The 13,107-nt window shown below is 48.9% G+C and overlaps 1 protein-coding gene across 1 annotated transcript in view; it reads right to left on the reverse strand.

Annotated features, from left to right (window-relative positions):
* Positions 1 to 13,107, reverse strand: part of SNX29 (sorting nexin 29) — a 566,576-nt gene that overhangs the window by 79,241 nt on the left and 474,228 nt on the right. Inside the window, exon 19 of the mRNA XM_082671124.1 lies at positions 12,435 to 12,575. Within this exon, the coding sequence (XP_082527250.1) occupies positions 12,435 to 12,575 (141 nt within the window). The remainder of the gene's footprint in view (positions 1 to 12,434; positions 12,576 to 13,107) is intronic.

Genomic DNA, 13,107 nt, shown 5'->3' on the forward strand with positions numbered 1-13,107 from the left:
GAGACAGTGGTGAAAATGGAGTGTGATCCTTGTTCACTGATCACCTGGATTGTATCCTCAGACACTAGGATAGGAACTCCTGGGCTAAATCAGGGTGAGCCCTCGAGCAGGCCACTCTGAGCCGGTTTCCCCTCTGTAAAATGGGGCTGGGAACGGTGCCCTGCCCACTGTGCGGGGGGTGGGGGGTATAGGGGAATGGCATTAAGAGGGCAGTGTGGCCAGGGGACCCAGGAGATGGCCTAGTACCAACCACCACCAGCAGTTTCTGAGCTCACTGTGGGCCAGGCGTGTTCTAAGCCTGTCCTGTTACCTCCCTTAACCCTGGCAGCAACCTCAGGAGGGAGATGCCAGTACTTGAGGACACCAAGGCACAGCGAGGTGATGTGCTGGTTTACACCAGTATATCAGGGTTCAGACTCAAGTCCAAACTCAGGGGACCCCAGACCCATGCTCTCCTCCACCACCCCAGAGACCCAAGCTCCTCTCACTCCCACCACCCCAGAGACCCAAGGGAGATAAAGGCTCAAAGGCTGAGTCGGACTTGATTTCGAGCTTGAGGCCTTGGTTGCAAACCTTGCATGTCTATATGGAACATATTTTCAGCCCGGGTGAGGCAGTCCTGAGCCTGGAGACAACAGAGACCCTAAGTTTTCACCAAGAACTAAAATCTGTCCAGCCCAAAGAGAGGAAAAAGCCAAATGAGCTTAGACGAGAAGAGACTCTGACCCAGTCCCCAGGATAGAGCTGCCTGCAGGCCTGCGTCTGCCGCTGCCTCTGCCTGGAGTGGGCTTTCTGGGTTGTTTCCTAGCTAACTGCTACACGGCCCCCTTTATTTCACTTTAAATGTTCCTACCCGGACCCCTTGACTAAATCAGATCTTCTCTGTTATAGCTCTCTGCACTGTTCCTACATAAAAGCTCATTAAAAGCACTTGAAAGTATCTCTCTTTATAGGTTTGTTTGTTAATGTCTGCCTCTGCTAAACTAAAATTTCCACAAGGGCAGGGACCACGTCTTTCCCTACTGACTTAAACACAATTACTTAATGCATACGAATGAATATCACATACGAAGAAGGAAAAGCAGCAAGGGACTGAGCCGGCCTGCTTCTAGGGAGCTTCCTGTTTCAACCAGGGAGGTTGGGGCTGGACACAGGTACAACCTGATGCACCAGCTTAACACACGGTGACTCTGCCCGCTGACAGGTGTGGCTCAGAGCCTGCCCACCTGACAGCTTGAGCAGAGATCTTCCCCCTGGAGGGGAAAAGGAAGGAGTGGTGAAGAGCCCTGCTGGAAGCATCCAGGTCAGACAGTGAACAGCAAAAACCCTGGAACATTGCTTCTCCAACTTTGGTGTGTATCAGCTCACCTGGCAAGCCTGTTAAACATGCAGATTCTGAGTCAATTGGACCTGGGAGGGGGGGCTGGGTTTCCACATTTTTAACAGGCTCCCAGGTGAGGTGATGTCGATGGTGCAAAAATCACACTTTAAGTGGCAAGATCTTTAGAAAAAATAGATATGAGACAGAATTTGAAACCATCCTTTGAGGTCCTATTTGATATCGTTAATCTCAAGCCAGATATTGGCTGGAAACCCTGGCACAGAGACACAAGGTTGAGAATAAGCGAGCCTGCTGAAGCCACAGCGGGGAAATGGACTCATCGGAAGTTCCAGTCCTGGCTCTCCGAATGCGTCGTCATGTTACCTCGAGCAACTTACTTCCTATTCCTGGGCCTCTGGCCAGTGGTACCCCCGTCACTGATCTGCAGACCAGCTGTGTCAGCACTTTCCGAGGATTTTTCAAAAATACAGATTCTAGGGCTTCACCCTTAGAGATTCTAATTCAGTAGGTCTGAGCATCTGAATCTGTTTAAACCCAATGATTCACATACCCATCCAGAGAGGGAAATCATCAGACAAATGACAACCACGGTGGAACTCTCCATGGTGCTGACCAGTGCCACGCAAAGTGGACTAAACACAGACTTGGGGGATCGCTGGGAGGCAATAATTTCCCACTTTGTTTGAGAATCTGAAAAGATGCAGCCATCTTTTGCCCTGCTTGGTTACCGGCTTTACTGGCACACCATCGGTCATCTGGTGCACAGCAGTGATGCCTAATCCAAGGGAAAAGGGAAAAACAGTTATGCCCAATTATTTCCAAAATCAATGCATTTGAGGCATCTGCAACAGTCCCCGAAGCAATGGTGAAAGACATGATTTACAGCTCTCCAGACCTGCCTGAACACTAATGGTATTACTGAGGGAAAGGCCCCAGACAGCAAAACCATTCCTTATTTGATGCTCTAGTTTGAAGAATGCCTGTGTGAAACTCCAGTCTGCACTTTCCGTGGGGATTCCCCACTGTAAGAGGGCGGAATCAACAGAGGACGAGGGGAGAGGATAAAAGGCGGAAATGAGGATTAAGCAGAATGCCAGGGCTGCCTGGCTGGCTCATTTTTCTAGCTTCCCCCAAAGATTTATGCACCTGTCTAAAACGAACTACGGATCCATTACCCAGTGCACTGAGCTGCTTTGAACATCAAGCAGCAGAAGGTCAAGCCCAAATGACAGTCCATTGCTAGCTGAAAACCTACTACCTCTCTATTTTTACCCTTGTCTTTCAAAGGGAGCTGAGTAATTTTACTGTGGTTGGCAGCAGTGGGCAAAAAATTTTATTTCTTTGTTTGTTTGTTTTTTAGTTGCAGGCCAAAGAAATTCCATACTGTTCAGTTCATAACTTAATATCTCCTATGACCTGGGTAACCGTTCCAGGACAGTTCTAGTGTTAAATCTCTTCTACTGAGTATGTTATTCAGAGATCATCAGAAATTATCTGTATGTTTGTTTAAGTGTACGTCATCTGTCTTCCCTCTTCATCCCCTTCTCCCCACCCCCCGAATTGTTAAGCCCTATGCAAGCAGAGCTCTTAACTGTTTGGCCTCAGTGGCTGGCACATAGTAGGTGCTCAAGAAAGAGCTGTTGAATGAATGAGTGAATGCATGATGCTCCTCTCAATAAGTCTGTAGGCCTCTGTGCAGTTCTCTGGGCCAGTGTCTCCTGCTATTCATCCTCCACACTGCTTCCCAAGAAGCCTGAGAAGCCAAGCTGCTCCGCGAACTCCACCTTCCAAAGTGCCGTTTCCTTTGCCTGGAATTCCCCATCTCACTCAACAGCTGGATCCTGCTCATCCTTCAAGGCTCTTCCTTCAAGGCTCTGTTCTGCAACTTCTCTGATCTCCCTCTTTCCCTTCTCCCCCAGGCTGGCCCCCCCTTGCTGTTTTGCCTACACACACTACCCATGCCCTTTTCTCCTGGTGGCAGTGCTATAATCTTCCCCTGGGAGATCAACCTTTTCCCACTCTCAGATCATGGGGTTGGGATGGGATTGATTCCACTCCTTGACTCAAGGCTGAGCACATGACCTGGCCAATCACAGTCATTATAATTGACCCTGGAATAGGCACAGGACTCAGTGAGTCCCCAGTGGCACTCACTGGGCCAATGAGCATCAGTGTTGAGACCAGAACACTGAAAAGAGATTTACTCTTTCTGCCTGAGCTGCTAAGGTGATGGAGAGAAAGCCTAGAGGTGTGTGACTATCTTTGCCATGAGAGGGGAGCCTGCCTGAAAATGCAGCCAACTCAGAAAAAAAGCAGATGGAGAGAGAAACAGATAGGCAGACAGATAAGAAGCAAGAGAAAGAGATAGGCAGACAGATAAGAAGCAAGACAGCAAAAGAGAAAATGACTGGCCAAAATACTGACCTCTGATGATGTCCCTGAGCTCCCGAATCCAGCCATTCCTGAAGTCAGACCTCAACTTCTCAGTCACGGAAGCCAATGAGACCTCTTTTTAAACTAAAAATAGTTTGATTTTGGTTTTTATCACTTGCAGGGAAAAGCATCCTAGATGATATACTCTCCCCTTGGCGCCCACAAAACCCTGGATTTAACCTTCCCCATAGCACTTACTGGGGACGGGGTGTTCTACCAATTGCCCTACGAAACTGTGAGCTCCCTGAGGGCAAGAAACACATCTCATTCATCTCAGGAGCCATAAGACTTGGTATACCATAGATACGCAATAAAGATTTGTGAAATGAAAGAGTGAAAGAATGTTTATCTGGAAATTAACGAAGCTTCCATTTATTTGTTTTATTTTAAGGGCCTTTCTGACAAGAACCCTTAGACTTCTCAGGTAGCGATGTTGAGGAGACAAAGACTCATCAGGCCTGGTTTCTGCTAATTCCATGGCTAATGGGGGTGGGGGGTGGGGGAAAGGGCTGTGCATCAGGCAGCCCAGAGGCAGCATGGGAAAGGAACCCAGAGGAAGGACAGCTAACACTCTGAGTTCAGGTAAGGCTTCCCGGAGGAGGTGGGACCTGCAAGGTCTGTGACCTGAGACTGCCAAGATGATTCTCTTGGAATCAAACTCTGCATATGCTACATGCAGAAAACACGGGGCATGGGACCAGAGCAGCAAATACACCTCTAGCTTCTGGCTCTGGATTATTCGTTTATAAGATGACCTTGATTTTGTTTAAAATAAATTTATTTTATTTATTTATTTTTGGCTGCATTGGGTCTTTGTTGCTGCGCGCGGGCTTTCTCTAGTTGTGGCGAGTGGGGGCTACTCTTTGTTGCAGTTGTGCGGGCGTCTCATTGCGGTGTCTTGTCTTTGTTGCAGAGCACGGGCTCTAGGCGCGTGGGCGTCAGTAGTTGTGTCATGCGGGCTCGGTAGTTGTGGCTCGCGGGCTCTAGAGTGCAGGCTCAGTAGTTGTGGTGCAGGGTAATGATTAGTTGCTCCGCGGCATGTGGGATCTTCCCGGACCAGGGTTCGAACCCGTGTCCCCTGCATTGGCAGGCAGATTCTTAACCACTGCGCCGCTAGGGAAGCCCTGACCTTGATTTTTAAAATTGGATTTTAATTTGATGTTATAGAAAAGTCCTCCCAAGAATTCCCCGCTCATTAAATATATATCCATATCTGCATATGTACACTTATACATAGTCCAGGTCTAGGGCTCAGCCCTGTCTCTCTCCTGAGACAATTTTTCTGGCAAGATGACTTCGGCAACTGCTCTCCTGGAACAGCTTAAGAGGCCTTTACTGTATTAAAGAGAAACACAAATGTGTGATGTATAATGAGCCCAATTTCTTTTTTCTTCTTGTTTAATACATTAAGTACTGGGACTATTTACACGGTGGTTGGCAGAGTGTCAAATAAGAAACAACCTTGCGTTTATGGCTTCATTCGGCTGGAGTTTCTTTTCTCTCCTAAACTTCTCTTGGAAAAACTTCAGCTTCAGGGGATGGTGTCTGAGCTCCTTGTGTCTCCGTTCCAGTTGGGTGCCGGTATCTGCACTGTCTTCTGGATCTTCTTCCACATGAGGCTGTTTCTGGCAGAATCCTGTGAGATGTGGTATCTCCACAGAGAAACCTCTGGTGACAGTGACCTCCTGCAGTACCAGCTCCTGGATTTGGGTGTGGGTTTAGAGGCTTCTGGACCAGGAGGCACAGTGCCATTAGAATGAGTCTGACTCAATCCCTAACAGGAGCCACAGGACCTTGGGCGGTGTGTTTACAGCATCCGAGCCCGGTTTCCTCACCTAGAAGACATTTTTCTACAGGGCTTAGCAACAACTGCACGATGAGAAAATGAATACAGAGCTTCCAGTATATATGACAAGCCGGGCACAGGATGGCTGGCATTACTGTACACAGAAACACACGGTGTGGAGGTTCTGGACGGACCACCTATGTCAGGCTCGTCCACTGCTCAGGCTCAGAGTCCCAGCATCCTCTACAGTATGGACGCGCTTATGTGTCTGCTTGCTCCATCTCACAACCAGACCATGTGCCCCTTTAACAAGCCCATACGTAGTACTTATCACACGCAAGCACAGTTGTGAGCACTTTAGAAACGTTACCACCTTAAATCCTCATAACATCACTAGGAGGGAAGTGCCATGACCATCCCTGTTACACAGAAGGGAAAGTGCGGCACAGAGAGGTCAGATAACTTGCCCAAGGCCCCACAGCTAGTGAACCAGCAAGAATCTTTTTTTTTTTTTTTTAACTCTCAGGGTTGGCAAAGTCCTGCAGAATGAATACATACACAAAGGAATGAATGACTGACTCTCCATACACTTAGGGTCAACTATGAAGGCAGCAGCTCCTGGCTCTAAAAATGGTCCCTAAGTGAGGCCTGGATGGTTCAGCAGAAGGGAGAGGCAACCGGGGGCCCCGGTGTCACCTGCTCCCTGATTTCTACACCAACGAGGTTAAGAAACTGAATTATGGAATCAATGTAAATATCTACCAACCGGGCAATGGCTAAATAATCTACTCACCCACCCTCCAGGGTCCTCTGCAGCAGATCTGTGGTGAGAGGGTGAAGGCTTAGGGCTCTGCAGACTGTCTGCCTGGGCACACACATCAGCCTTGACATTGCCGAGCGAGATGACCTTGGACAAGTCACTTTACCTCTCTGTGTCTCCATTTCCCCAGTTGTAAAGTGAGGTACTAGTAATGTTCTTTTACTCCAGGCAAGGAAAGAGGCACGACGTAGGCAAAATAATGCCTCCCCCAGAGATGTTCTCACCCTAATCTCCAGGACCTGTGACTACATTATCTTACATGGCAAAAGAGACTTTGCAAGGTGTGACTAGGGACCTTGAGATGGGGAGATGATCCTGGGTTATCTGGCTGGACCACATCTAATCTCAAAAGTGGAGAACCTTTCCCTGCTGTGGTCAGGAAAGGTTGAAGATATGGAAGATGTGACTATGGAAGAATGGTCAGAGAGATGCAGCGTGGAAGACGGCAGAAGGGGCCACAAGCCAAGGAATGCAGGAAGCCTCTAGAAGCTGCAAAAAGGCCAGGAAACAGATTCTTCCCTGGAGCCCCCAGAAGGAACCGACCTGGCCAACACCTTGACTTTAGCTCAGTGAGACCTGTGTCAGACTTCGGACCTCCTGAACTACAAGACAATACATGTGTGTTGCTCTAAGCCACCAGGTCTGTGGTATTTGTTAAGGCAGCCATAGGAGCCTAATGCAGATGCACGGAGGAAATGGGCACAAGGACGGGAAGGACGTCCCCTGAACTGCCTGCGTCCCCACCTGCTCCCTCATGTGAGATTCAGCACCGGGACCCCTGCTGGCCCTTCGAGCATTTTCCCTCCTGCTGCAAGCAAGCTCTGCTTCCCCCTCCTTGCTCTTCTCCAAGTGCACTGGAACCCTCCGCCAGCCCACAGGATTCACTACTTTTTCTCCCTACAAGAACCTGAAGTTTGTGAAGGCAGAGACCATACTTTAAATCATCTTCGACTCCCCACACCTAGCAGAACACCCCTGCACTTGTAACATGTTTGCCAAGTGGAAGAATTCATCAGCCTCCGCATTCCTCCAGATGCCTGCTCATTCCCACTGCTGGCTGGGGTCCTGCCATCATCCCTGGGGCTGCATTGCAATCTATGCCTCTCGGGAGCTGCAAAGGCGCTTTCCACAGCTCAGCGAGTGCCCCTCGATTCCTCCACCGCACACTGGCGTATGTGTTTTTAATGAGAATTTTAACGCATAATTTCTCCAACAAGTTGAATTATCTGCAGCCCGGGGGAAAGCGATTTGCCTTGCCTTAGTGCCAAATGAACTTTCAGAGACCGACTCCATTATCCTAGGAAGGAACGATAGTCCCTCAATTCTCATTTGCTCACTGAGCAATAATGTAGACTTTTAGTAGCAACATCAAAAACACATCCTCCACCTAAGCCCTCACGCCAGCGAAATCCTTTTGGACAGCGAGCTCCAGTCCACATCCTCAGGTTGCTAGGCAGCCCACTCTCCTGTCTGCAAAGGCTTGCCAGGCTCTTGCTCATTCTGCAAGAAATATTCAGCCAAAAGTGGAGTGGGAACAACCTCCAAAGATACCCTGAAAGTTATTCTACTCACTTTTGGAATTCAGATTTTTTTTGAATTTGTGCCAAGACCCAGTGAAGTAAAGAAGAAAATAAAAGGGAAACTTCCATTTAATTTCTGTTCATTTATTCATTCATTCAGGCCACGAGTATCTCTGGTGTGTCAGATTCTATACTAGGAGCTGGAGAGAGCAGTGAACAGAAACAGACCCAGGCCCTGTTTCCTGAGGTTCCATTCCAGGGCAGAGAGATGGACGCTACTCAAGTACACAAAGAAATCATTTCCACTCATGGTATGTGCCAGGAGAGGCTGGAAGAAAATGAAAACAGAGTAACGGGCTAGAGAGTGGCATTGACAAAGGTGCTGGGAAAGGCTTCTCTCTGAGGAGTGGAATTGACCTGAGACCTCACAAGTTGGAGGAGCTGTCCGTGCAGAGATGGGGAAAAGCCGTTCCAGGCAGAGGGAACAGCAGGTGCAAAGGCCAGAGAATGCCATGGAAGTCTTAGGAGGTCAGAGTGGCTGGGTCTGTAGTGGGAGAGGAGGGGGGCACGAGATAAGGTAGGGGAGGAAGTGGGGGACCTACTGGGGGACACCTCACAGGCCACAGCAAAGAGTCCTGAATTTAACTGGTGCCGCTGGTGGGTTTTAATCAACAGTGATACAATCTGACTGACGTTATACAAAGCTCACTCTGGCTACAGTGAGGGAAAGGGACTGTAGGCAGGGCAAGAATGGAAATATCTTTAGCAAGTGCTCTGGGCACCCTGCCCATTTATAACTAAACACATACGTGGCATATGGAGGTAAAAGAAATGATTTGGCGAAGACAAATTTCGCAGCCAGAAACTATAAAATGTGTAAATTTAATCCATTTTTTAAAAGTTCAAACTGGGGTTAAGATCACATTTTACTTCTAAAGCTGGGGAAATATCTAGAAATTCAGGCCAGAAAGATACTCATCTGATGAATTTTAGAAGGCTACACTATGTTTAATATGTCCTTGAATACAGTCCAGGACTGTGGATTCCAGAGTCAGTCATTTAATGGGTCCAAGGCGTAGAGCAACAAGGTGCATGGAACTCAATCCACCCAAGGATGTTGTGTCAACGTGCCTTAATGGTCCAAGTGGGCAAGCGTTTCACTGGTGAAGTGATCCAATCAAAGAAAAGATTTTGATGTAGTACATTTTTCTGGGTCAATTTAGAATCAAAGCTCTCTAGAAAATTTGCCCTCAGGGTACCAAAGCAGGTACACTGAGCAGTCAGACCCAGTTGTGGCCGCGCAAGCTTGGTCTCTAAAGAAGAGTTCGTCGTCGGCCTCTCTCGGGCACTCAAGTCCTGGATCCTGACTCATTCTGCCCTTGAAAATCAGACAGATCCTGAGATCTGTCCTGGCATCAGCCAAAGTGTACTCTGGTGGGGGATGGGGTGTGGGCGAGTGGAGGGAATCAAACTACAGTCGGACCCTGACCAGCCAATTAAAAGCTAAAGGGTCGCACAGACGAGAAAAGAGGCTGAGACCTCAGGACAGCTCTGAGCTGTCAGATTCCTGAGTAAGAGAGGAAACTGTCAGATCCACCCCTGACCATGCGGGGCAGGACCAAAGACCTAGTTAAGAACCAGCCAGTGCCTGTGTACGAGCCGGTCATCACTGCGCCAGACCCACCAAGATGGTACCTTAATGCCAAGCTCATTTATTTGCAAATAGGGCTGTCCTGGGTGCCCTATTGATACAGATTTCACAGGCGAAAAGGCCACTGCTGCTGTAGGTCAGTTCCGGATTGACAGGGACGGGAGGGCGGGGGGCAGGGCTGCAGGTGACCCACCTCAGAGGGGAAACTCCCTCGCGGTCCCTGCTCCCGGCACAGCAGAGACAGGACTGCTTCACACTCTTTCTAAGTCACGGAACTCCGGAAAGCCCCTCCTACCCCTCAGGCCTACGCTTCCTCTCACTAGACCCAAGCCTCGAACACCAACGTACTTAGGACTGGTGTTGTTCTTGGCAACTCTGCCTTGTAAGTGTTGCCTAACTATAAGGCTTGAGGAGACATGGAGTGGGGAGGGCGTCCCTTTGGGCTGCAGAGAAATCATTCAGCAAGTGTGGGTCCCAAAGGCATCCACATCCTAATCCCAGAGCCTGAGAGCATCTTACCTTACATGGCAAAAGGGACTTTGCAGAACGTGAGGTAGGAGATGATCGTAGATTATCGGGGGCGGGGGGCTGGGAGGGCACTGTGGTCACAAAGGTCCTTATTAGAGGAAGAGGAGTCAGAGAAGGAGATGTGACTACTATCTAGACAGAAGCAGAGACCAGAGTGATGTGATTGTGGCTTTGAAGACAAAGGGGGCCACAAGCCAAGGGCCTCTAGAAGTTGCAAAAGGCAAGACTCCTCTGGAGCCTCCAGAAGGAGCGCAGCCCTGCCCGTGCCTTAACTGGAGCCCAGAGAGACTAGTTTTAGATAATAAACCTGAACTGTTTTAGGCCACTAGATGTGTGGGAATTTGTTACAGCAGCCATAGGAAGTGAAAACACAGTGAACGACAGACATGTCCCCAGTTCAGCCTTGTATAATTCCCTCAGCAATACCGCATTCCCTGCAGGTATCGTGGAAGGGCTGCTTCCGTGTAATGCTCTCTGCAAATGAGAACATCTTACAGGGATAATATGCTGGTTATGTAGAATTTTGTTCTGTGACATTTTAAGACATTCTGGATGGGTCCCAAGATTTGTATGAGCCTGCAAGTCATGAGATTAAATCAGTATATAGTCCCCCCACCTCTTTTCATTAAGAATTATTGTACTCCTTGCTATGAACAAGTATAGAATTTCTAAGTCTTCCGTTTTTATGGGCTCAACTCTACTTTCCTTCAACAGAAAAAAAAAAAGAACAACAGGTTTATTCTGGGCCTGAGATAAACCTGCTTCATAACTGTTTAAATTATGCTCCAGCACACCCTGATGTGATCCGGTTTCTAATCTGGTTTAAACACAGAAATCGCTGAAGATGTAAACGTAACGGTCAATAACAGTTTTCTCTCTGGAATTCCCAAGTGTGGGGAGTGGGTTATGGAAACTCTTGCTCTGGGTTTTCTATGATAAAGACTGTAGGAAATCCTAGGCAGGGCGCCTCCTCCAGAGACAAACTAGGAAATTCACAGCTAATGGACTCTGCACAAGCTTTGTCAATGTGATGGTGCTTGGTCCCCACACTTCCTGTGCTTCAGCGCCACCCAGAGAGCTTGTTAACCCACCCTGCTGGGCCCCAGCCCCAGAGCCTGTATTCCAGCAGGTGCAGGATGGAGCCTGAGAATCTGTATTGCTAACAAGCTCCAGGTGAGGCCCACGCTGCTGACCAGGAGCCACACTCTGAGAACCACAGGAGGAGAGGAATGCCTCCTATCCAAGGCCCGTTTCCTCCCAGGCCCTGAGAAGGGTCCACGTTACCTCCTCTGATTCGACTGCCCCGCCGAGCTAGTTAATACACTGCAATTGATGAAATGTCTCTGTCTCCTACTTGACAGGAAGCCAGGGGTTCTCCGGCTTGGCCGCATCCAGGAGTCACCTGGAGAGCTTTTAAATCCCTCAGCGCGCAGGCCTCACTCCAGACCAATGAACTCGGGATGGGGCTGGGGGGTGGGCAGGTCTCAGAGGTTTTAAAGCTTCCCAAGTGATCCAAAGCACAGCCAGGATGGAGAACGGCTGCAAACGTGATGGAGGACAGAACGATGCTGACCGGCTGAGGCAGACAACACAATGGGGCCCGACGCCTGGCTCGGCTGTCATCTTCGGTGCCCCTTGCGCTGTGACACTTAACTGGTGCTCAATAAATGCCGGCTGGATGAATGAATGAACGCTAATCGACCAGCAAGCATGTGCGGGGCAAGCGCCTCCTTTCTCCAGGGTACTTGGAGAATACATAGAAACAAATTAGGTCATTATCAATGACTAAACTTCATGAGGCAGTAATAATAAAAGGAGCTCCTCTGAGAAAGCCCTGCCTGGGAAATAACTCCATATTCTTAAGTCCAAGTAAATATCATGACAACCATGGATAAAAACTAGAAAACTTTTTTTTTTTTGGTCCAGAATAGGAGCTGGCAAACTATGCCCCACGGGCCAGGTCCAGCTGCCACCTCTTCTTAAAAGTAAAGTTTCACTGGCACACAGACGCACCCACGTGCACCCATGCTGTCTGCAGCTGCTGCCGCGAGGGCGGAGCTGGGTAGTTTTGGCTGATGGTACGGTGCGCAAAGCCAGAATATTTACTCTCTGGCCCTTTAACAGAACAGCCCCTGCCTTAGAGAAATGAGAGGACGGACACAGACGAAACATAATGCGATTGTCTTTAGGCGGGCGGAATGATGGGTAACTGTTTTCTTCATTCCTATTTTTTCTCATATTAGCCAACTTTTTGAGTTAAATAAAGGAGCACATACGTTTAAATCACCAATGGAAGGAGAAGACAGAGGCACCAGTTGGAGAGTTGCCTGGCCCCGGGCAGTGACGGTACCTACCTTGTTTCCAATGGCCTTTTTGGGTGGGAAGTTGTAGGCCCTCACTTGAGGGTACTTGTCCTGTAACTTGTGGTGCAAACTCCTGAACTCCGTGTACCGCCGATAGACGTTCCACTCATTGTCTTTTATCCGGATGTAGACCTTTCGAGAAAAGGAAAGAGCAAGAAAATGTAAGTGTCTCTTAAAGCTCTCATTACAAAGGGGTGGGATTCTGGCAACGCTCCCCTCAGGAAAACCAGCTCTGCAAGAGCAGGGCCACACCCCACCTCCCGTGTCACTGGAGGCCCAGCGCCGGCACGGAGGAGGGACTCAGTGTACTGAGTGTACCAATGGGTACACGAGAGAATGACTCCATCAGGCAGGCTGCAGATTCATGAACATCAGTTTCCCAGTAGCAGCAGAAATCCGCAGCCCAATGAATCTTAGAGACACATTTTTCATACTTTTGTCACATGCATATTGTAATGGTGACGGATTGCGGGGGAGAGACCATTCATCCTCGCTGGCCATGTGTTTCCTCTTCTGTAAAATGGAGCTAACAGCACCTCCTCCCAAGGTGGTGCAGAGAACAGTCAGACATAGAAGCCATGCAGCTGTGCCTGGGATCACACAGACTAGCACGCAGAGGGGGCGGTATCAATCTCGGGAGGGAAGGAAGGAGGGAAGGAAGGAA

This window comes from Grampus griseus, assembly GCF_964374135.1.
Source record: "Grampus griseus genome assembly, chromosome: 14".
Classification (NCBI taxonomy): Eukaryota; Metazoa; Chordata; class Mammalia; order Artiodactyla; family Delphinidae; genus Grampus; species Grampus griseus.